This window comes from Tursiops truncatus, chromosome 7 (assembly GCF_011762595.2).
Source record: "Tursiops truncatus isolate mTurTru1 chromosome 7, mTurTru1.mat.Y, whole genome shotgun sequence".
NCBI lineage: Eukaryota > Metazoa > Chordata > Mammalia > Artiodactyla > Delphinidae > Tursiops > Tursiops truncatus.
The window spans coordinates 108,972,083-108,994,773 of NC_047040.1; the positions used below are offsets into that span (position 1 = coordinate 108,972,083).

At 42.1% G+C, this 22,691-nt stretch overlaps 1 protein-coding gene across 2 annotated transcripts in view; it reads left to right on the forward strand.

Annotated features, from left to right (window-relative positions):
- UGGT1 (UDP-glucose glycoprotein glucosyltransferase 1) overlaps positions 1–21,648 on the forward strand; it is a 123,734-nt gene extending 102,086 nt beyond the window's left edge. For both annotated transcript variants that reach the window (XM_019931819.3, XM_019931820.3), the window contains 9 exons: positions 684–772; positions 1,305–1,409; positions 2,652–2,736; positions 3,747–3,929; positions 5,037–5,197; positions 6,248–6,362; positions 10,939–11,055; positions 11,502–11,670; positions 13,391–21,648. In XM_019931819.3, the coding sequence (XP_019787378.1) occupies positions 684–772; positions 1,305–1,409; positions 2,652–2,736; positions 3,747–3,929; positions 5,037–5,197; positions 6,248–6,362; positions 10,939–11,055; positions 11,502–11,670; positions 13,391–13,416 (1,050 nt within the window). In that variant the 3' untranslated portion in view covers positions 13,417–21,648. The remainder of the gene's footprint in view (positions 1–683; positions 773–1,304; positions 1,410–2,651; positions 2,737–3,746; positions 3,930–5,036; positions 5,198–6,247; positions 6,363–10,938; positions 11,056–11,501; positions 11,671–13,390) is intronic.
- The last annotated feature ends 1,043 nt before the right edge of the window (positions 21,649–22,691 follow it).

Genomic DNA, 22,691 nt, shown 5'->3' on the forward strand with positions numbered 1-22,691 from the left:
TTTGCTTGTACAGCCACAGTTCACATTATTATTCATGATTTTATTCTCAGAAGACTGGAAAGAATGCCAATGAGAATTTCAACACCAGCAATAAATGGTAGCATTATTTAATTTCTTTTCACTTCTGCTTTCTGTTCTCAGAATTTTGAAGTTCCTAGTGCCTTAAATTCAAGTAAAAGGTATTATGGGATAAATAATCATTATACACAGTAAAATTGAATGCAGACGGCACACGGTTGAGCAGAAAAATGAACCCTGTGCTGTCGAGAAGATTCGACCCCTGTTTGTACTAGTCAGCCCTGGTACAAGGCTGTCACATGAGATGACTCCTTCCTGACAGTTAGGGCTCGTGTGTGCTGCCCTCTTTCCCTAGAACTAGCAGTTAGCTTGCTGAATTGTGCTTCTGATTTTACTCAGACCATAAGGTTCTCTGCCCATTTTTCAAACCAAAAACAGTTATTGTCTAATTAAAAGAGGTTGCTATCTCCTCACTCAAGATTTTCATGTGATATGATGAGCACAGTTTGTTGAATACGTCTGGACTTGGGGCGGATTGTACCTGCTGGCAGGATCATTCCCTCCCTAGTGCTGACAGTGTTCACAGTGTGCGTCCGGTGAAGATCATCTAATGCCTATTAGACCCAGTAGGGGGAATCAGATCCATCACGTGTGACTGATTGCAGGTTCAGAAGAAGGCAGACATGGTGAATGAAGACTTGCTGAGCGACGGAACTAATGAGAATGAATCTGGATTTTGGGACTCCTTCAAATGGTAAACTGGCATCATAAAGAAATAATGTTTTTAAGGAAAAACTGATATATAAGCACCATCCCTCCCTTCTCTTGAGTATAATAATCCTGTTTGGGCTTTTCAGATTCTGCTCTGTGCAATCTTGCACTTGTACTTAGAGTAGATGAGTGTTTCCCACTGATTAACTGAAAGAGGTTATCGTCCCCTCATGGTGGGGTTATTTCTGTGCCCTAGTTCTTGACTGCTGTTGGATTTTGTCCGCTATTTGGAGAGCTGAGTGGTAATTGCTCAGTTAACCTTCCATTGTATGTCTTGCATTCTGTGGACTAGCCTGTGTCCAGTCTTCTCCTGAAGCTACACGAGACCCTGTGGGCAGCCTCCCTCTCGTTGGGCAGCCATCCCCACCTCTCTTCCTGTGGGCTGCTTTTGCCAGCCTTGCGCTCTCGGGAAGGAACAGGGATGGGGAAGCACCGTCTCCTTCCCTCTCCCCTTAAAGGGCAGTGTGTCTGTATCAGTGTTTCAAGTGTTCTTGTTTTTACCTTTCTTGTTATAGGGGCTTTACAGGAGGACAGAAGACTGAGGAAGTGAAACAAGAGAAAGATGACATAATTAATATTTTCTCTGTCGCATCTGGTCATCTCTATGAAAGATTTCTTCGGTTAGTCATGTTGGTTATTTCAGAATGTGTGCATGAATTTGTTACAGGATTCTTATTTAGGGAGTACGTGTTTTATGGGATTCTGCCTGTTATACTTCTGTGTATTTGACACACTCTAAGGGTTGTGACTGGATTACCATATATAATTGTATTTGTTTTGATCCAGCCAGCCTCATGAAGGGGAGCTAAATGCATCTGTGTACCTATTACAAGGCTATAAACATATTTCAGTATCACTGTGCACACATCATAAGGAGTGGTGTTTAACTGTCCACCAAGCATCGCTTAAACCGGAAATTAGGAGGTTAACATAGAGAATAGAGGTGGAATAGGGCCATGGACCTGCCTTCTGAAGATTCATAGGATGTTAGAGCCAGGAGGGATCTTAATTCCGTTTTATAGACAGGCTGAGATTCAGAGGGTGGAAGGATTCGCCTGCGGTCACACAGCCAGAGTGGAGGAGAGGCACAGGCTTGGGCTGGTTGACACAGCGGTCGCCAGGGGAAAGGCCCTCAGGGCGTCTTGTTGTCAGTGGTCAGGAAGGCCTTTGCCTGAGAATAACTTTCCTAATGCCAGGGTTCTTTTTCCTTGTAATTTTCCACTACAAATCTAGTCAAGATGTCATTTTACTCATGTTTAGCCCTCATATTCCCAAGAAATAATATCTGACCTAGAATAGTAATGTCAGATGTCAGTAACAACTGAATTTAATTAAATTCCTTGACTCAAAATTTGCTTTTGTTTGTTTCCAAAGTAGGGAATCCTGAAGCTGTAACCACTTGCCGTCCCCTTACCTCGCCCCGCTCTCCTCCCTGGCAGGCCCCGTCCAGGCCGTGGGGGGCAGTGCCGTGACGCAGAGCCACCGGGCTTTTCCAGCTTCTTTTTAGGGTGATGTCCTCAGCTAAGCACAGCCTCCAGGATTCATTTGTACCCTAACTAACGTGTCAGTTCATGAAGCAGTTTATTTAAAGCTGTAACGTAATTAAAACATGTGCCTCTATCAGTTCAGTATATTACTATAGGTAATAAGTATTCCTTCTTTCCCATCCAGTGATAACACTGTAAAGATGAATAAGGGCAGTTTTCCATTGTCCCCTACTCAGGGTCTCTCTTTGCCTAATTGAGCCACCAGTTAGCTCTGCCACAAAGAACACTGAGTGGTCTCTTGATGGACTCTCCTTGGTTTTGTTGAGATTGAAAAGATTTGGACAATTGTTATTATTTTTTGCTTTTGTTTGACAGCATAATGATGCTATCAGTACTGAAGAATACCAAGACTCCTGTGAAATTCTGGTTCTTGAAGAATTACTTGTCCCCCACGTTTAAGGTTTGTTTCTCAGGCTTCGCAAAGGAAAACATTCCTAGTAAGGACATACGTACAGTGTGATATACTTTTTGCTACTTCTACATTATGTGTATGATTTAAAAATTTTCCTTGTATTTGGTTACCCTGATTCACCCGCATAATTCAATGTTGATTATTCTTCCAGACTGGTCTGTTTGGGGGGAATAGTTGTTATAAAACTGAACACAAAATTATGACTTATTTGAAGCTTGGATAACATAGGAGGAGAGTCTGTATCTTTTGTTTTCATGGAGTAACATTCCTCCTCTGAGCGTGCATGTCCTTGTTTAATTAGAAAGCACAGTACAGGTTTCCAGTGAGAAGGATGGTTAGTTCTGTCATGAACAACTACCCAGTGATCTGTGGAAGTAAAGGATCATCTGTGCAAAACAAAAACACGCTTGGAAAGTTTTCCGCTTTATATCAGTTAGTATTTGTCATCTAAATTGATTTATTTGCATCTTTGTTGTTGTTCTTCTTCAAGCAGCTTTTAATGTACTCAGTAATATCTCTCCGAGAGAAGTGATGCACTTCTGGTCCCCTGGAAGTACTTACATGTAGAATCTGAAAGACTTAACGGCAGCAACCTTGTTCAGAGTACTTGGGTTTGCTGTGTCATTCCCCGGGCTAGACCTAGTGGTGAGAAAGGCTTAAAATCAAGCTCAAAAAAATGTTCTGCTGAAGTCAAGTTTCGACAGATAAAGTCCATTTCCCTTAAACACACAGACACACATACACAAATTAATTATCTAAAAGCCTTCACTTAAAGATTTCTGTCATCTCATGCGGTGATTAGAAGCCATAAAAAATGGGGATTTGTCAAAAGTTTATATGTATTCTTTTATGTAGTCACGAGTGAGTCAGGGTCACGTTTCTTCGTTAGACCACTGATAGGGTAAATGTGTTTTACTTGTGCCATAATCGTGCTTGGTTGACTTACTTGTTTTTCTTAATCAAAGTAAATGATTGTTGTTCCCTGTATCTCAAAATAGGAGTTTATACCTTACATGGCAAACAAGTACAATTTTCAGTATGAGCTTGTTCAGTACAAATGGCCCCGGTGGCTTCATCAGCAGACTGAGAAACAGCGCATCATCTGGGGTTACAAGATCCTCTTCCTGGATGTGCTCTTCCCGCTGGTTGTTGACAAGTTCCTGTTTGTGGATGCCGATCAGGTAAGCTCTTAGCGACTGCGCTTCAGCAGTTTGTATTAAAGGCATTGGACTTCCTTTCCTTTTTTAAATGATTTTATCTTTCCAATTATGGAAAAGTACATGCTTGGTTTACATTATTTAGAGTATATGGAAATGTATCACCCAGATGTGATCACTTTTAAAATTTGTATTCGACATATCTCCTTTTCATCTTTGTTCCTATTGCCTCTTTTACACAGTTGCGATTGCATTGTGTATGCAGTTTTGTATCTTAAATTTAGTTCATTTAACATACAAACTAACAACTGGAAAATTCATCAGTTTAGCACAGTGCTTGCCATCATCTCCAATTATTTGCTCAAAAGCTAGAAGTTATTGACAAGAGTAAGCGAGAGGAAGTGCAAGTAGGTGACCTTGATAATGTGGAACTCTTCAGAAGGTCATCCTGCTGTCAAGATTTGACTTAATTAAAAGGAACACACTTAATTTTAGAAAATTAAGATTTCTAATTTTAGAAATTTTAGAGCATACAAACTCAAGAAGTGTAAATGTACTTCTACCCTACAGCCTTTCTCCTTATCCTGAGCTGGCTGAAACCTGAGTTCCTCATCTGAATGGAAGTGATGTAATGTGTGCAAGTCATTTGGACAAAGCTTCATCCAGCTCTTGGGAATTCTGCCCCCTCTGGCTCACTTATATCGCAACTGGCTCAACCTGAAGCACGCTTTCCTAGTTCTAATATAATCACACTTAATCCTTGCTGAGCACTGTGTGCCAGGTGTCATTCCCCGTCATTCCCCGTTAGTTCATGTAATCCTCCCAACAACCCTGTGAGATCTCCATTTTAGATGAGGAAACTGAGTCACAGAGAGGCTGTGCAATGTATCAATTATTAATTTGTTTTATTTCTGCTTTTTTTTTTTTGAATGCTTGGAAATACTCTGTGCCAAGCACCAGGCTAAGCGTCTTGACATGCTAGTGAGGGCGGTCAGCCTAATCAGTGGAGGAAGTGAGGCTCGAGCTGGGTCTCCTGCCTGTGCCGCTGAGCCCTGAGCTCCCCGCCGTATCTCCTGGACCCTGCTGTCTGCATGGTTGTTTAACAGATGACTGTGATTCTCTCTTCTTCAGATTGTGCGAACAGATTTGAAAGAGCTGCGAGATTTCAGTTTGGACGGTGCTCCCTATGGTTACACTCCTTTCTGTGACAGTCGCAGGGAGATGGACGGCTACAGGTTCTGGAAGTCAGGCTACTGGGCCAGTCACTTATCCGGGCGAAAGTATCATATCAGGTGCCGAAGAAGGAGTGCTTCTAATGCTGTTGTTTGATGTTCTTTAAAAGTAATTTTGTATGTTTAAAGTTGTGAATAGGTAATACGTTAATGTGGTTCAGAAATAAAAATTATAAACAATACACAGTGAAAAGAAATCTTCCCCATTCTGTCTCCCTTCTTCCCAGTTCCCACTCCCACAGCAGATAAAATCCTCTATTAATTTACGGTGTGTCCTTCCAGACTTTCTTAATTCTTAGGTAAACAACTGTGACTTCTTTTTTACACAAAATATATACTATCCTATTTATAGTTTTGTGCCTTGCTTTTTTTACTTGATGTCTCTAGTAGACTTTATATCCACATGTGGAGAGAGACCTTTTTCCTTTTTACATCAACATATTATTCCAGTATATATATTATTTATGGTCTCCCTATGACGTACAATGTTGTAGTGAATAGTTAAATACATAATTGTATATATTTCAAGTATATCTGTAGGACAGATTCCTAGAACTCCTAGGTTAAACAGTGAATGTATCTGTTGGGCATTTGTTGCTTTTCTACATTATCTTCTCTGGGCAGAGTGTGATTTGGAGAGTAGGGGGATATGTAGGAAGCAGCATGTGTAGAGATACATGTTGGGGTGTGGTGATTTCAGTATTGTACTTAATGTTCTTGGTCCAAAAGAACTGTAACATTTGGGTGTTTTTTCTTTTCCTATAACATTTAAGACATCATCAGGATATCTTCAACTAATGGTTATCAGTCTTTATTACCAAATCTGCTGACATTTGCTAGGAATCTTTTGTCAGAGATGATTTCCTTTGGAAGGCAGTTACTTAAAGAACAGTGACAAAGTGAGCTCGTGGTACCAGAATATGGATTTTGTAATAACTTCCTTAGCCATCTTTGAAGTAGCACAGACTGACTCTGAGCTCCACTGTAGACCTCAGCTTACCTTTTCAAAGAGAAGCCAGAATGTTTGCCTAGTGATCTGTTCCATTAATCAGTGTGGTTACTTTTCCTGCGATAATCCATGGTTATAACAAATGGATTTTCTCTGTCCAGTGCATTGTATGTCGTGGATCTGAAGAAGTTTAGGAAAATAGCTGCTGGTGACAGACTCAGGGGACAGTACCAAGGTCTGAGTCAGGATCCTAACAGCCTTTCAAATCTTGATCAAGTAAGTGGCCCTTTTTTTTGGTTAACCGTTTCAGTGATGGGTATACAATGTTGTGTCGGAAAATGAAGTGTAGTATTTGCTTCTCACTTCTCTGTTGGGACAGTGTTCTATGTCTTCATGGAAAGGAATGTGTGTGTGTGTGTGTGTGTGTGTCTGTGTCTGTGTGTGTCTGTGTGAGTGTGTGTGTGTGACACTTTTATCTGTCCTCAAGAGAGGACATAATGGTGAAAAATGTCATGGGCCTGAGGTTGGTTTGGGGAGGGAGATAGAAGGAGGACACTGCCACTCAGAACCATTACCTTATCTTTTCGTTTGTACCCAGCTAATCTGATCCATTTGTTTCTCTGCCTACTAGGGTCAGTGTATTTCGCTTCTTTAGGAACTAACTAGCTCAGGATTCACAGCATAGAATATAGTATCGTAATTTCCCATTTTTTCCCATATCAGCAACCATGGTGTTTTTTAAGAAGTTTGGATGAGTCACTGTTTATTAATGCTAAACATTTTTTAGAGGTGAGATTATAGTTTGCGTTTTAGATACATAGTTTCACATATTTTGTTTTGCTTAAGTCTGCCTTAAACATTTTTAAGCATTTGTGATAGATAGCACCCATAAAGAAAAGTGAGTGTACAAAACAAAAATTTATAAATATTTGCATATTCACATGCATCAGTGAATTACACAAAGCACATGCCCATGTACTACCACCCAGTTTTAGAAATATGACATTACTAGCATCCCAGAAGCCACCCTCTTTAACGGAAGTATCCAGCATCCTGACTTTTGTGGTAATCACTCCATTGCTTTTCTGTATTGAATTACTACTTACACATGTATCCTTAAACACTATAGTTTTACCTGTTTTTTTCTGCCTGTCTCAGTGGGATTATACAAGATGTACTCTTTCGAGTCTAACTTCTTCTGCTTAATGTTATGTTAGTGAGATTCATCCGTATTGTTGTGTGAAGTGGTATACATGTTTTGTTTATTGTACATTTGGGTTGTTTTTCATTTTTGTCTTCTACAAATAATGCTGCTGTGATCATCGTTTATGCACATGTCTTGGTTGATGCACATGTATACGTCTTTCAATTGTGTGTACAACTACAAGTTGAATTGCTGGGTCATCAGATTGGTCCATCTTTATCTTTACTAGATAATTCCAAACAGTTTTCCAAAGTAGTTCTGATTTATACTCCCATCAGCAGTGTAAGAATTCCTGACGCTCTATGTAATTTTGAGTAATGCTTATTGTTAATCTGTTACATTGTTAGATGTGAGCTGGCAGCCCATGTGGCTTTCAGTTAGAGAGTTTAATCCCTTTACATGTAATGTAATTATTAGTGTGGTAGGATTTACATCTGCCAATTTCCTACTTGTTTTCTATATGTCTTTTGTGTCTCTCAGTTCCTCCATTACTGCCTTCATTAATAGATATTTTAATTCCCCTCTTGTTTCTTTCACTATGTACATGGAGATTTTCCAGGGTTTTTTTTTGTTCTAGCCCAGTTGCTCTAGTCTGAGAAAGTATTGTGTATGATCTCAGCCATTTGAAGTTTGTTGAGCTTTGCTTGTTGAGCTGACCCAGATATGATCAGTTTTGGTAAACATTTCAACTGCTTTCATATTCTGCAGATGTTAGGTGTAATGTTTTTCTATGTATGTCCATTAGGTGAGGTTTAGTGGTATGTTGTTGTGTGTGTTTTTTTTTTTTTTTTTTTTTTTTGGCGGTACGCCGGCCTCTCACTGTTGTGGCCTCTCCCGTTGCGGAGCACAGGCTCCGGACGCGCAGGCTCAGCGGCCATGGCTCACGGGCCCAGCCACTCCGCGGCATGCGGGATCCTCCCGGACCGGGGCACGAACCTACGTCCCCCGCAGCAGCAGGCGGACTCTCAACCACTGCGCCACCAGGGAAGCCCTTGTGTGTGTTTTGTCTGTGTGTTTTTCTATTAGTTACTGAGAGAATTGTGCTAAAATCTCTTTCCATATTGTGAAATCTTTCTTGTCTTTGGTTTTGTCAAATTTTGCTTGATGTGCTTAGAGGCTGTATCATTCAGTGCCTAAAAACTTAGAAGTCATATATATGTCTGACGAATTAACCTTTTATTATCTCTGTTAATGCTTTTTGGGCAGGGGCTTAAAGTGTGCTTCATCTAGTATTAGTGCAGCTACGCTGGTTTTCCTTTTAGTTAGTGTTACATGGTATATTTTTTTATCCTTCTGTTCTCAATCATTCTTTTTTTTTTTTTTTTTTTTTTGTGGTATGCGGGCCTCTCACTGTTGTGGCCTCTCCCGTTGCGGAGCACAGGCTCCGGACGTGCAGGCTCATCGGCCATGGCCCACGGGCCCAGCCGCTTCGCAGCATGTGGGATCCTCCCGGACTGGTGCACGAACCCGTGTCCCCTGCGTCAGCAGGCGGACTCTCAACCACTGCGCCACCAGGGAAGCCCCTCAATCATTCTTTATCCTTATGTTTTAGTTCTGTTTCTTATAAATAGCTTATATTGGTTTGTTTTTTCATGTGGTTGTGACAGTCATTTAATTTGAACTTTAGTCCGTTTATAGTTAATGTAATCACCAGCAAGTTTGGCTTCTCCATAGTCCTGCTTATTCCATATGTCCTGTATTTCTTTTTTCTCCTGTCAGTTTCTTTCAGATTGATTGAGGATTTTTTCATAATTCCATTTTCCCTCTATTAAACCAAACACTTAAAGTAATTTTTTAATGATTAGCCTAGAGATTACAGTATGCATTTCTGACTTTGCAAAGGCTAATGTTAATTAGTGTATTTTACTCATCTACCAGACAGTGCAAAAACATCAGAACAGTTCTTCTCAAATTTTAGCATATATAAAAAAAAATCACCTGAAGAACTTATTAAAGCCTTAAGCCCTGGGCCCCATCCCCCACAGGCTGATTCAGTAGGTATATGGTTGGGCCTTAGAATCTGCATTCCTAGCAAACTCTGTGCTGCCAGTCCACAGACTACATTTTGAGTGTCATTGTCTTAGAACTCATTACTCCATTTATCCTTATCTCAACCTAAATACTATGTTGCCATGTATTTTAGATCTGTCTATATTTTAAACCCCAGAAGAAGTTATTCTTCTTGTTTAATACAGTCAGTATCTATTTAAATTTGAACTAACATAGTTACCCTTTGGGTTACTCTGCATTCTCCCCTGCATTTCTGGGCTTCCATATTGGATCATTTTCCTTCTGCCTGAAGATGGTCCTTTACTTAGTGTTCACTAGTAACAAATTCAGTTTTTGTTGTCCGAAAGTATCTGTATTTTACCTTGATTATCTTTTACTGCGGTAAAATTTACCATTTTAACTATTTTTAAATGTTCAGTGGGATTAAGTACATTTACAATGTGCAGGTGTCCATCTCCAGAACTGTTTCATCATCCCAAACAGAAACTCTGTACCCATTAAACAGTCAACTCCCCTTTTCTCCTGCCCCAGCCCCTGGTAACCTCTATTCTGTTTTCTGTCAGTATGCATTTGCTTATTCCGGGTACTTTTGGAATCACACAATATTTTTCCTATTGTGTTTGTTTTATTTCACTTAGCATAATGTTTTCAAGATTCCTCCATGATGTAGCATGTACCTAACTTTTCTTCCTGTTAAGATCAAATAATATTTCGTTGTACGTATATACATTTTGTTTGGATATTCATCTGTTGATGGACATTTGGCTTATTTCCATCTTTTGACTTGTGAATGATGCCTCTGTGAACATCGGCGTTCAAGTATCCGTTGGAGTCTCTGCTTTCAGTTCTTTTGTGTATATACCCAGAAGTGAAATTATCGGATCGTATTGGTTGTTTGTGTCTTTGGACAATGGAACGTTTTATTGTGTCAAACGCACAAGTTTTCCTGAGAGAAAAGCTTCAAAGCATAGAGTACAGCTGGCTAGAAAACATGTGGGCTTCATCTACTTGGGATCAAGCCTTAGCAGACAAGGTGGATTCAGAGCTTCCTTAATTGAAGCAAACCCTTGAAGTACAAGAGCCACACTCGATGCTTAATTGGCTTTTAGAAGGCAGTACTGTTTTTCTTAGAATTGTCCTAATGGAGGGAATCTAGGTGCAGGCTGTTTGTGAGTTTTAAGCTAAAGTTTTTCAGATGCTTATTGTGGGTAGATGTTTTATGGATCCTCTAAACTTTGTGGTTTTTAAAAACACCGGAAATAAATATTTTAGTTTCTCTAAGGTTTTTGGTACGGACTCTTTTCTGTTTTAAAAATTTGTGATTGACATGTGATATGTAATGAACAGCTAATTCGCTGTGCATTTATTTAAATTTCCCCAAGGACTTCATTTCTAAACATTTTCTTTTATATTCTATTGAAGTATAGTTGATTTACAACGTGGTGTTAATTTCTGCTGTAATGCAAAGTGATTCAGTTATACATATGTATATTTTTTCTTTTTCATATTCTTTTCCATTATATTCTTATCCCAATATCACAGGATATTGACTATAGTTCCCTCTGCTCTGCAGTAGGACCTTGTTGTTTATTACCCTAGAACTTTAGATTGTTGTGTTTTATCTTCTCTTCCGAACAGGATTTGCCCAATAACATGATCCACCAGGTGCCAATTAAATCCCTCCCTCAAGAATGGCTTTGGTGTGAAACATGGTGTGACGATGCCTCTAAGAAAAGGGCAAAAACAATTGATTTGGTAAGTTGTCGGTGGCTCTTTTCTGCATCTTAGTCCTGTCTGATGGATGACTAGATAATTTAGTCATTCTCTTTAACTGTGTAGTTCAGGGACTGCAGAACTTCTTACAGCAACCTCAGCAGGAAGCCAAATCCTCCAGTGTGTGATGGGGTTGTTTTCACTACTTAGAATTGGTGAAGTTACCACTGATCTTCCAGATCACTCTGTGCCTTGTAATGTTTCCAGTGTTTCTTTTCCTGCCTTCCAGTAGCGCTCCACAACTTCTTTGCGGAAGCTTTGTACGGCCCACTCACTACCACACTGCTTCTGCTAATATGGTTTGCTTCCTCAGTATTGTTCTCTTTGTCCAGTAAGGACCTGTAACCCAAGAACAGAAACACCTTTGAATTCTGTGTAATATACCCTTCCTTCAGCTCAGTTGAAGTGTGTTATTTTGGTTTTCACAGTGTAATAATCCAATGACCAAAGAGCCCAAGCTGGAGGCCGCTGTTCGAATTGTCCCAGAGTGGCAGGACTATGATCAGGAGATCAAACAGCTACAGACACGCTTTCAGGAGGAGAAGGAATCGGGAGCACTTCATAAAGACACACCGGCACAAGAACCGAGCCGAGAAGGTACGTACAGCCTCTTGGCTTTAGGCAAGTACTTCTTGGCCTGTCTAATTTCTGTTTGTTGCAAAAGCAGAATAAGGAATAAAAGGACTAGAAGAAACAGTTATTTAATCCTTCCATCCTGACATCTGCTAGTGTATATTGTTCACTTTCCTTATTCAGTTGGGTTCTAAACAGTATTTATTAATGCAATTGCTGCCCTTTTTTTCTTCTTTCTTTCTCTTTCTTTCTTTTTTTGAAGAAAGACTGCTTTCATTGTGATTATTGTTATTTAGGTTCATGAGTTTTGTGATACATAAGCCAAACCTGCCATTATTTGGGGGACCTCTTGTCAGATTCCTAGTGAATGAACACATTTAGGGTCAAGACAGAGAACGTATTGATTTGAAAAAAGTATTCTGAGGACTAAATCTTCATATAATGTTTTCCCTACTGTATGTACATCTCGGATGGTAGCCAATCTAAAAAAATCATTAGAGTACAAAAGTGACCTTTTGTAAACCCATTAATAAGCTGGGCTCTGGATTTTAATGTATTCAGCTCAAAACGAATTCTCAAAAAGCAATTATAGAACATGGATCTTGAGTGATTCTGAAGACTATGGCATGATATTAAAATCACAGCTAAAAGGTTGGATATTCACCATAAAAATAATTAAGTTCATGAGTAAAACCTCAAGGATTTCCATAGATAAATGGCAAAGAATGTAGACATACTGTTTAAATAAGAGGAAAACAGAAATATAAATGAATTTGAGGAAACAGTAATCAAATTAAAGGAATCTATCATTAATACATGCTACATAGAAAAAAGCGTACATATTGGTAATGCCATTTGTTGGGGGAGATGGTGATGAACCTGTTGTGGGTGAACCTTGCTGAAGCTTTGTGCACTAGAACAATCCCTGTTAGAGGGCAGCCAGTCGATCGTCAGGAGCCATTAAAGTGCTTATATCTTCAGTAATTTCTCTCTCGAGAATTTACCTTGAAAGAAATAATTCAATGCAAGAAGAAAGTTATGTACATGGAGAAATTTATTTTATTATTACTTGTAAACCAAAGGCATTAAAAAACAGTTTTAAACACCCAAAAATAGAAAATAGTAAATGAGCTACACTGCTACATAGGAAGTGTTTATATGTTATTAAGTGAAAAAAGAAGACTCCTGACTAAAAATATGTGCATTTTTCCTAGAAGTAAATATCGTACTTGTGAAAACAATATTTAGGTGGAGTTAGGGGTATGCAGGTAGTTTCCATGTTCTTAAAGATATGTCTTTTTTAGTTTGTTTTTGCTTTCAAAATATAACACAAACACACTAAACCAAAGCTCCTAAAAATTTAAAAAGAGAGATACAGCAGAGGTAGGGGCACAAATAATAGGTTTCGTACCAGAAAATGCCTAGGCTGTACTATTTTTTTTTGGCTGTGTCGGGTCTTCGTTGCAACACTCGGGATCTTTCATTTCAGCCTGTGGGCTCTTAGTTGTGACACGTAGGCTCCAGGGCACATGGGCTCTGTAGTTGGTGGCACGCTGGCTCAGGCACGCAGGCTTAGTTGCCCCGTGGCGTGTGGGATCTTAGTTCCCCGACCAGGGAGCGAACCCGCGTCCCCTGCGTTGGAAGGCGGATTCTTCACCACTGGACCACCAGGGAAGTCCCTAGTCTGTACTTTTATAACTTGACAATAATTCCTTTTCTTTTCAATCATTCTCCTTTTCCGTAGGACCTCAGAAACATGAAGAATTATGATCTCCAGAGGAGGATAGGGAATTACACCATTTGAAGAACACTTTTTATATTAAATGCTAGTTTTTTCCAATCTGTCTATACAACTGCTGATGAACTGGCTGGGCAGGTGTGCCGCACCGTTCATTCTGACTCCTGCACGCTGGCGGCTCTGGATCTCTGGAGTCAAGGCTCCACTGGATTCATACCTCAGAGGAAGACAAGGGGCTGATCTCTGGGGGACTCTATAAAGAGCAGGCTTCTAACCAGAGGGGAAGATGGCAGAGGCAACTGGAAGAAAACGAGCCCTGTGGTGCTCACACCCAGGAGCCCACACGTGCCACAGTGTCTCGGGAAGCCACCAGCCAGAGCCACCGTGTCCTTCCTTACCTCAGCCTACGGGCAGCGGAGCTCAGTCTGCAGCCTGGGCCGCAGGGCAGGTGCCGCCCACATCAGCCATCAGAAGCTTTGCCCAAGGTCTGCGCACCTCGGGGTTTGCGCCAGCGTTCCCCTGTGCCCTTCCCCAGCATCAGGTTCACTGTCAAATTGAAACCCAACCAACAATCATGTGTCTTCAGGCTCGGCTCGGGGCAGGTTAATTTGGGGTTAGGATGGGGGTGGGTTGGGCTGAGGGTAGGGAAAATGTCAGGAGTAGGAGGCTCTGGAACGCTGGGGTGAGGGCGAGGGGGACCGGAGATTGGCCGTCCTCTTTTATAGACCGTCGGCACCGTTGTGACTAATTGGAAATGAAGACGTTGTCCTTATTCTCCACCCAGCCCCAGTGAACGTTTTAAGTAATTGTTTTATAAGCAGTTTTTTAAGTTGTGAAAGTCTTTGCTTTTCTCTTCCCACTTTCTTAAAAAAGAAGCCTGTTATTTCCTTACTGGATACAGCCATAGTAAGCCCCTGTAGTGATCCATCCTGAAGGGCTCAGGGCTCCCTCAGGACAGTCACCGCATCATTTACCCTCTTCTTCTCCGCAGGATTTTCGTCTCTCAGACCCAGGGGAAGTTGGCTTTGGCTTTTCTCTACGGAAGACTCCCAGATCCGAGATCGGGAGAGATTCTGCTTGTGTAATTCACTTTTTTCTATACACTGTTCTGTATTCCTTTTAGTTTAGTGCGGTGGGCTGCCTTTGACTTGCAGAAATTGCCAGTGTTGCACCCGTTCTGACTCCACAGAGTTGCATCTTGAAGCAGGTTTGGCCCTTTGGTCATGGCTTTTCGTGTCTTCACTTCAGCAGCCCAGAAGGGCGCTTCCGCGGCAGCCTTTCCTGCTGGGTGGGCAGAGCCGGGAGGCGCCCACGAGGAGTCTTGCGGGTGCTGTTGGCCTGCGTGGCTGTAAGGCTGCAGGTCCTGCCCCCTGGCTGCCCAGGCTGCAGGGCACAGCAGCAGAGCACTCCGTGGACTGTGCCTCCTTCCAAAGTCTTAGGACAAATATCGAGGAATTAACTTTTTCCATATTCACACGCCAAGGTTAGCTCGGGAGTCCCTTAGTCCTAGGGAGCTTTTGAGCGTGCTTTTGTAGGTCCATTAGAAAACTGGGGAGGAGGGAGCCCGAAAGATTTTTAGATAAATCGATCCAAGACTGCAAAGGTCCCTCAGAGGTGTCGCTGTTGACAAAGGCTCTAGCGTGAGTTCCCCCCACGCTGCTCCTCCCCTGGTCAGAGCAGCTAAAGGGATAGAATCAATGAGAGTGGAAAACATTCACTCAGGTCCATCTGAGGGTTAATTAAGCCTTCAGAGAGGCTGCCGCTGCCGCCGCCACTTCTGTCTACAACCACGGGCGCAGTTGTGCGTTTTCCCACTTCATTTACTGGGAGGTTGAGCAGGAAATAACAAAAGTCACTGGGATGTGCTTTCTAAACGCTGGTTCCCTCGGGACATGGAATAGGCCACCTTTCCACGTTTTTCTGCCTGGGCTCTTAACGTGTATCGTTCATGAGGAAGGTGAAATCTGTTCTCTGTGTAGTGTGTGTGTGTCCTCGTTGCCCCTTATTTGTCACCACCCTAAATTTAAGTCTTATTAACAGTTGAATCTAAACATGCGAGACCCCGCTTGCTTCTGAAACGGCCTAGGGTCCTCCTTCTCATGCCAGGAATACCTTGGTTCGCGTGGCATGAGCAACTTGCAAAACGAACCTCTAGCGCCCTGGGAAATGATACCGCCACTAAAATTTGGTCTTGGTCAGCTTTGTCTGTTCTCTCTACCGTATGAAAGCAAATTGTGACGGGAAAGATAGGAGAGATTTTTCACAAGAAACATGAACTGATTTTACCGAGAAGTGCAAGCTTCTGGAAGCTACTCACAGTATGTTGTTCTCAACCATCTTTTCATACATAATGGACTTTTTCCCCCTTCATCATGCCACAGTGGAAACTTTTTCTTTCTGAATCAGTGCCAGAGCAATGTGACATAATGTGACACATCAGAACGACACGCAACAGTGTGGGTTTTTATGTCTTGCAAACAGTGGTGTTTGACGGAGGTCAGAACGGGTGCACGCGGCCTGCTCTCGGAGCTGCGGGGACGTGCCTGTGTTTCGTTTAAAAGCGTCCTGAATACTTGCCCCGCTGAGAGCGCTGGTGCGGCAGTTTTCCGCACGCCTGAGGGAGTGCCGAACCTGTCAAAGTGGCACTTCAGATTGAAATGTAGAGCTGTTGGCCTGCCTGCCAAGCACACGCGCACCTGGTAGGCCCACGCACTGTGTGAGCTCAGCTCGGGGGGCGGCGGGGAGCAAAGGTTTCATGAAAATCAGGTAGTACTTTCCAAGAAGGGAGCTTAATCGACTCTGCTGTCCTCACGCCCTCATATCATGAGCCTTGTGAAAGGTCTGATGGAACGAACAACGTCTGTCTGGTTGCAGGATTACTGAGTGAAGGGGCTGACGGCCAGGGACAGCAGTGCGGTTTCCAGAAGAGACTGGAAGGGAAATGAAAATCCCAGTTTCCTTCGGCTGGGAATTCCACTTTACTGACCTCGTAACTTGGAACGGGTCAGACCCCGCCCTCACAGCAGCGAGCATAAGGTGGTTCCTCCTCCCCGACACCCCCTTGGGAGTAAATTTGGCTACTTGAAAGCAGTTTTCTTTTTTTCCTGAAACTGTCATGGATGATTAAAAGAAATAATTCAACTCAAGAGTTTCAAGAGGACATCTCGTGCATTTTTCTGAGTAAAATGTTCGTGCTGTGGTATCAGTATCATGGAAGTGGAAGTGTTTTGGTGAAGCTTTCTCTTGGTAACAGTGAATGCAGGGTGTGTTGTGTGCAAAGTTATTTAAATATATTCCATTGTGTAATTTTAATAGTTTTTTAAGCATTTGATTTTTATGGGGACACTTTTGTGGGATGATAAGGGTTAATCAACTTGAATATTGCTGTTTTGTGTCTAGTCTGGTGGGATAACCTTTGTAATTTAAATTCCTATTTTCCCAGTCTTGCTACAGTGAGGAAGGATCTTTATTAGGACTTTGGTAGTAACCTGACTGAATTCCACAAATTCGACGTCATTAACTCAGGTCTTTGTTGGTACTTCAGAGTATCTGGAGGATACCAATTTCTCTTTCATTATTTGGTCTTTGATCTCTCAATCTAATACAGAAATGAAGCTTCTGGGTGGCGGTGAGTCAGGGCACTGAGTAGAGGATCTCTCTCTCTCAGGGTGTCACTGAGTGCTGACAGCTTATAAAAACAAACCACGAAATCAGCTTCAGGCACCTGCATGCTCCCCAGAAGCAGCCCGAAAGTGAGGCCATCTCCTGAGTCTTTTCCAATCACCTAGCAACACAGAGGCCAAATGCGGCAGATGTAAGTAGGACACAAGTTAGGGTTTGAGGCAAGGCCTTCATCCCACCTGTAATTTATGCATTGCCTTACGTGTCACCTTTTAGATTTCCAGAGAAATGGACATAATTCCTCTTCTCAATAAAAATGGCAAAATACATTAACCTAAGGTCAGCAATTTGAGAAAAGATTATCAAGTACGGTGGTTTCCAACCAGTTGTTTTTGCTAATAATAAGGTAAACATGGAAAAAACAAAGAAAAATATTAGAATTTTTAAAGAAACTGTACTTAAAAAAAAAAAAAAAACCTTTGTAACTCTTCTATTTTACTGTAATCCTGTTCCATTAAATGCAGCAAAGGTCCAGGTGCTGCCCCTTGCTCGGGAACAAGCACTGGGACAGTAAACGTCTACAGAGCCCTCTGCGCCTGAAATGGATTGAGAATGAATTTCCTGGTACTGTAATGAAGATAAGGTCTGCTCAACACAATAAACTTTTCCTTCTCTTGTTTAAAACCGTCTGGTCCGTCATTCAGCTTTTATGCTTAGGAAAGGTAAGTCGTTAGAGCTCGAAATTCCATCCCTCCATCTGACAGAAGCAGCAGGCCTGGACAGGAGGAAGAGCTTTACCCGAACGCCTTGTCTGCTGAGGAGCTAGGTCCAGGTGCAGCCAATTCTCTAGATTCTCAGGGGAGCACCCAGGCCTCTTCCGAGGTCCCCAAGTTTGGGGGACTGCCCCAGGCAGGGTCTGGCAGGCAAGCTGCCCCAGAAGCACTAACCGTAACAGGAAGGATGGCACGGACTTTGTTCATTTTGCAAATTCTCTGAGCTCCTACGCTGGGGCTGGATTTAAGGTTGAAGATACGGTTCCCACCATTCAGGTGCTCACTGGACACCGCAAGCTGGTGTAATGGGAGCACTTGCAGAGGTGGAGGTTGGGCAGAGGGACCTTGTGGCTGTGAGAACATGACAGAGGGCACCTACGGTGGAGGAGGGAACGAGGGGTTTGGTGGTCAGGAAAAGCTTCTACAAGGAGAGGATGCTTAAACTCAAGTTTGGGGAATCAGTAGGCATTATCTATGTAGAATGAGGGAGGTGGGGATACAGTGAGGTTGGAGAGCTGGTGTATCTCATTTAAGGAGCTGCAAGTGAACCTCTGGGGCTGGAGTCATGGCCAGGAGCGAGGTGCTGGAGTGGGGATCTGAGTTGATCCAGAGCCACCAGAAAGCCCCTCAGGGGTTTTAAACTGGGTACCCACAGGAAACCTCTTTTTTCTTGTAAAAAAATTACTATTGATGTATAGCATTTGAAGGTACAAGTACACAGACATACACCTTGATAGATTTTCAAAGTAAACACTTGTATAACCATCAACCAGATAAAGAGGTAAAAAGAAGTAGGATTATAGTCTGGCTTCCATCAGTGGCAAGAGCATTGTATCAGACCAACCAGTAAATAGATATACATTGTTGAAATGCACTGGAAAGTGATCAGAGACAGGCAAAAACTGGAGGGGACCCAACCCCTGAAAGAAGAGAAACACACTGGATAAGATCCACATTTAAGCAACTATTCCTCATGTGGCCCACAGGGAATAAAACAAAAAGTGGCTGTTCTACAGGGCTGAGGAACCAAGTCAGAGTTCAGAGGCTGCCCAAGCAGCTGGAAATTGAAGGCAGAAAATCCCAGAAAGGAGGAAGCCACAGAGCCTTGAATTTGCCGTGCATACTCCCCTCATATCCTTGGCTGACTCCTAAATTATGCTTGAACAAAGCAGGATTCCAAGAGGGCCAAACAAAGCAACAGCTGGAAGGCTGGAAAAGCTCAGAAGATGTCTGGCGCTGGGGAGGGAAAGTTTGGCGTTTATGTCCCACCAAGTTAGAGAGGCTCAGTAAATATTTGGGGCTTTCCGCTGAACTCGGGTCTAGGCCCTAGGACTAAGGGCAAAACTAAAATAGAACCACTCTAATAAAGTGTAAAGTCAAGCCTTCGAAGAATCAAGGTGATCCAATAGTAACTTAACTCCCTACTAAAACTCAACAGTTTTCATGGGAAAATTAATGAATCCAGAGTCTCTGTATCACTCAGAATGTCCAGTATACAATCACAGATCAGACGTAAGAAACAGGAATGAATATTAGGACACATAAACAAGGGGGAAAAAGTCAAGAGATCTGCAGGCAACCAAGATGTTGAAATTGTTGAATAAGAATTTTAGAATAATTATAGGGACTTCCCTGGTGGTGCAGTGGTTAAGAACCCCCCTGCTAATGCAGGGGACATGGGTTCGATGCCCAGTCCAGGAAGATCCCACATGCTGTGGAGCAACTAGGCCCGTGTGCCACAACTACTGAGCCTGCGAGCCACAACTACTGTGCGCCTGGAGCCTGTGCTCCGCAACAAGAGAAGCCACCGCAATGAGAAGCCCACGCGCTGCAATGAAGAGTAGCTCCTGCTCGCTGCAACTGGAGAAAGCCTGCGCACAGCAACGAAGACCCAACTGCAGCCAAAAAATAAAATTTATTTAAAAAGGAAATAAATATGTTAAAGAAACAATAGGAATGGATATATACAAAGGATGAAGATGTGGGGAATTTTAGGAGAGATGAAATTTTTAAAAACCAATTTCATGGGTAGGCTTAAGATTAAACACTGCAAAAAAAAAAGATCAGAGAACTTGAAGACAGGTTAATGGAAATTATCCAAATTGAAAAGCAAAGAGGGAAAAACGATTGAGAAAAATCATAAATGAATATATGTAGTAACCTGTGAGGCAGTATCAAGCAGTGTAACAGATACGTTCGGAGAAATACTGGCCAAAAATCGTCAAGGTGTGATTAAAAACAACTCATGGATCCAAGAGCCTTAGTGACTCCAGAAATACAGTTTCTTAAAAATGCTCTCTTGACCCAGTTTTGGCCCTGGCTAAAGGCCAGTCAGTTCTCTTGAACAGCCAATCTAGTCCACGCCCTCAACCACTTCACTTATTGGACTCTTCAACTCTGGGCCACTATATACCCACCCTAATCGCCCAAGGCCAGATATAAGACATGCAGGGACATCTCCTATGCTCCAGAGCTTATCGAAATATTCAAATTAGCCAGTCTTATCCTGCCTCACTCATTCATTCCTGGGGAAACCACATTTAAAGCTCTTGCCCACAGTTCCTGCCTTGCCTTCTTCCTAGTGACCAACCCTAGTGCTTCCCCCGAGGGGTCCTGCATGGTGTGAACTGTGATATAACAAAACTGTAAAACTCTTCTAGCTTTTCCCTTGATCTTTGTCCGGCCTCACTGTGTGTTACCCCCCACCCCCCAAACCAGTGCACGCGCATGCACACGCACACGTGCACACACACACACACACACACATATGCAGGATAAATACAAAGAAGGTCACACCTAGGCATGTCATAGTCAAATGCTGAAAACCAAAGATAATCTTTAAAAAGTAGTCAGGAAAACAAAAAAGACATACCATACACAGATATAACAATAAGAGTGATAGCTGAGAACTTTCCCGGTGGCACAGTGGTTAAGAATCTGCCTGCCAATGCAGGGGACATGGGTTCAAGCCCCGGTCTGGGAAGATCCCACATGCCACAGAGCAACTAAGCCCCTGTGCCATAACTACTGAGCCTGTGCTCTAGAGCCCGTGAGCCACAACTACTGAGCCCACGTGCCACAACTACTGAAGCCTGCGTGCCTAGAACCCGTGCTCCGCAACAAGAGGAGCCACTGCAATGAGAAGCCCGTGCACCGCAATGAAGAGTAGCCCCTGCTCGCCACAACTAGAGAAAGCTTGCGTGCAGCAATGAAGTCCCAACACAGCCAAAAATAAATAAATAAATAAATTTATTTTAAAAAAGAAAAGAATGATAGCTGACTTTTTATCAGGAAAAAAGAACATGACAGAGGAATAACATTTTTAAAGTGCTGAAAGAAAGAAAATCTGTCTTAACATTATGTGGGGGAAATATTTTTCAAAAGTGAAAATGAAATAAAACAATTTCAGGATAACTGAATGTCGAGAGAATACATTGCTTGTAGACATGTACTATAAAAAAAATGGTAAAAGTTCTTCAGGCTAAAAGGAAAATGATGCCAGATAGATAGAAATTCATGTCTACAGGAAGGAATGAAGAGCGCTGGAAATAGTATGTGGGTAAATATACTATTTTTCCTTTAAGAGACTTGATTGCTTAAAGCAAAAATGTTACCTGTATTTTGGGTATATAACATGTAGAAGTAAGATACATGACAATTGCACAAAGGATGGGAGTTATAATGTTCTTACATTATTATGAATTGGTATGACAGTAATGGAAGATAAACTGATAAGCTGAGAAAGCATATTGTTTTCCCTAGAGCAACCATTTGAAAAAATACAGTTATACCAAAAATCAAAACAAAATAAACAAAACAAGAGGAGATAGGAAAATTTTAATTTTCAATTAAAAAAAAAAACATGTAAAACTCAATCAACCCAAAAGAGGCAGGAAAGGAGAAGCAAAGGAACAAGTAGAGGAGATAAATAGTAAAACAAATTAAACAGTAGTCTTTAAACTGAAAAAGTCAGTATTTGCATTATATATTAATGGTCTTAAACACTCTAAATAGAAGTCTGAGATTTTCAGATTGTATTTTAAAAAGGAATTTATAGAGATGCACATTAAATAAAAATAGGTTGACATTAAGAACTGTCTCGCACAAACACTAATAATGAGAAAACTGGTGTGGCTATATTCATATTAGACAGAGTGAACTTCAAGACAATGAGAATTACCAGAGGAAAAAGAAGGATATTCTATGATGCTACAAGTCAATTAATCAAGGAGACATTAACAATCCTAAATATGTATGCACCTAATGACGTTACTTAAAAATACAGAGTAGGTGTGACAACAAGCAAAATGACAGGCTGCAAAGATCTGGGGTCAGTCACTCTGCTGAGTCAACGGTTAAGCTGGAAAGATCAATTGAAATAAACTACTTTGGAACTCTGGAACATGTCTGGACACTTACAACAACCAGCACTTCATGTGCTGAAGGGAGAGGCTTCTGATCTTTTGTAAGTTAGGGGCAGGCACAAGCCAGCTACCACTCCTGATTCCTTAGCACCATCTTGGCTGAGTTCCTGGAGCAGCTGGCTGGTGCCAGGGTGGGTAGTGGTGACCTTGTCCTCAAAACATTTGGATTTATGCATTTGGGCTGGTCTAGTGATGCCTGAGGAACTGGCATAGAAACTTTCCTTGGTTTTGGCCCTCAGTAGCAGTGGCTTACCCTGGGGTTATCTATCAGAAGATTTAAAGAGACTTCCCTGGTGGTGCAGTGGCTAAGAATCCGCCTGCCAATGCAGGGGACAATGGGTTCAAGCCCTGGTCTGGCAAGATCCCACATGCCTCGGAGGAACTAAGCCCGTGTGCCACAACTACCGAGCCTGCGCTCTAGAGCCTGTGAGCCACAACTGCTGAGCCCATGTGCCACAACTACTGAAGCCCGGGCGCCTATAGCCCGTG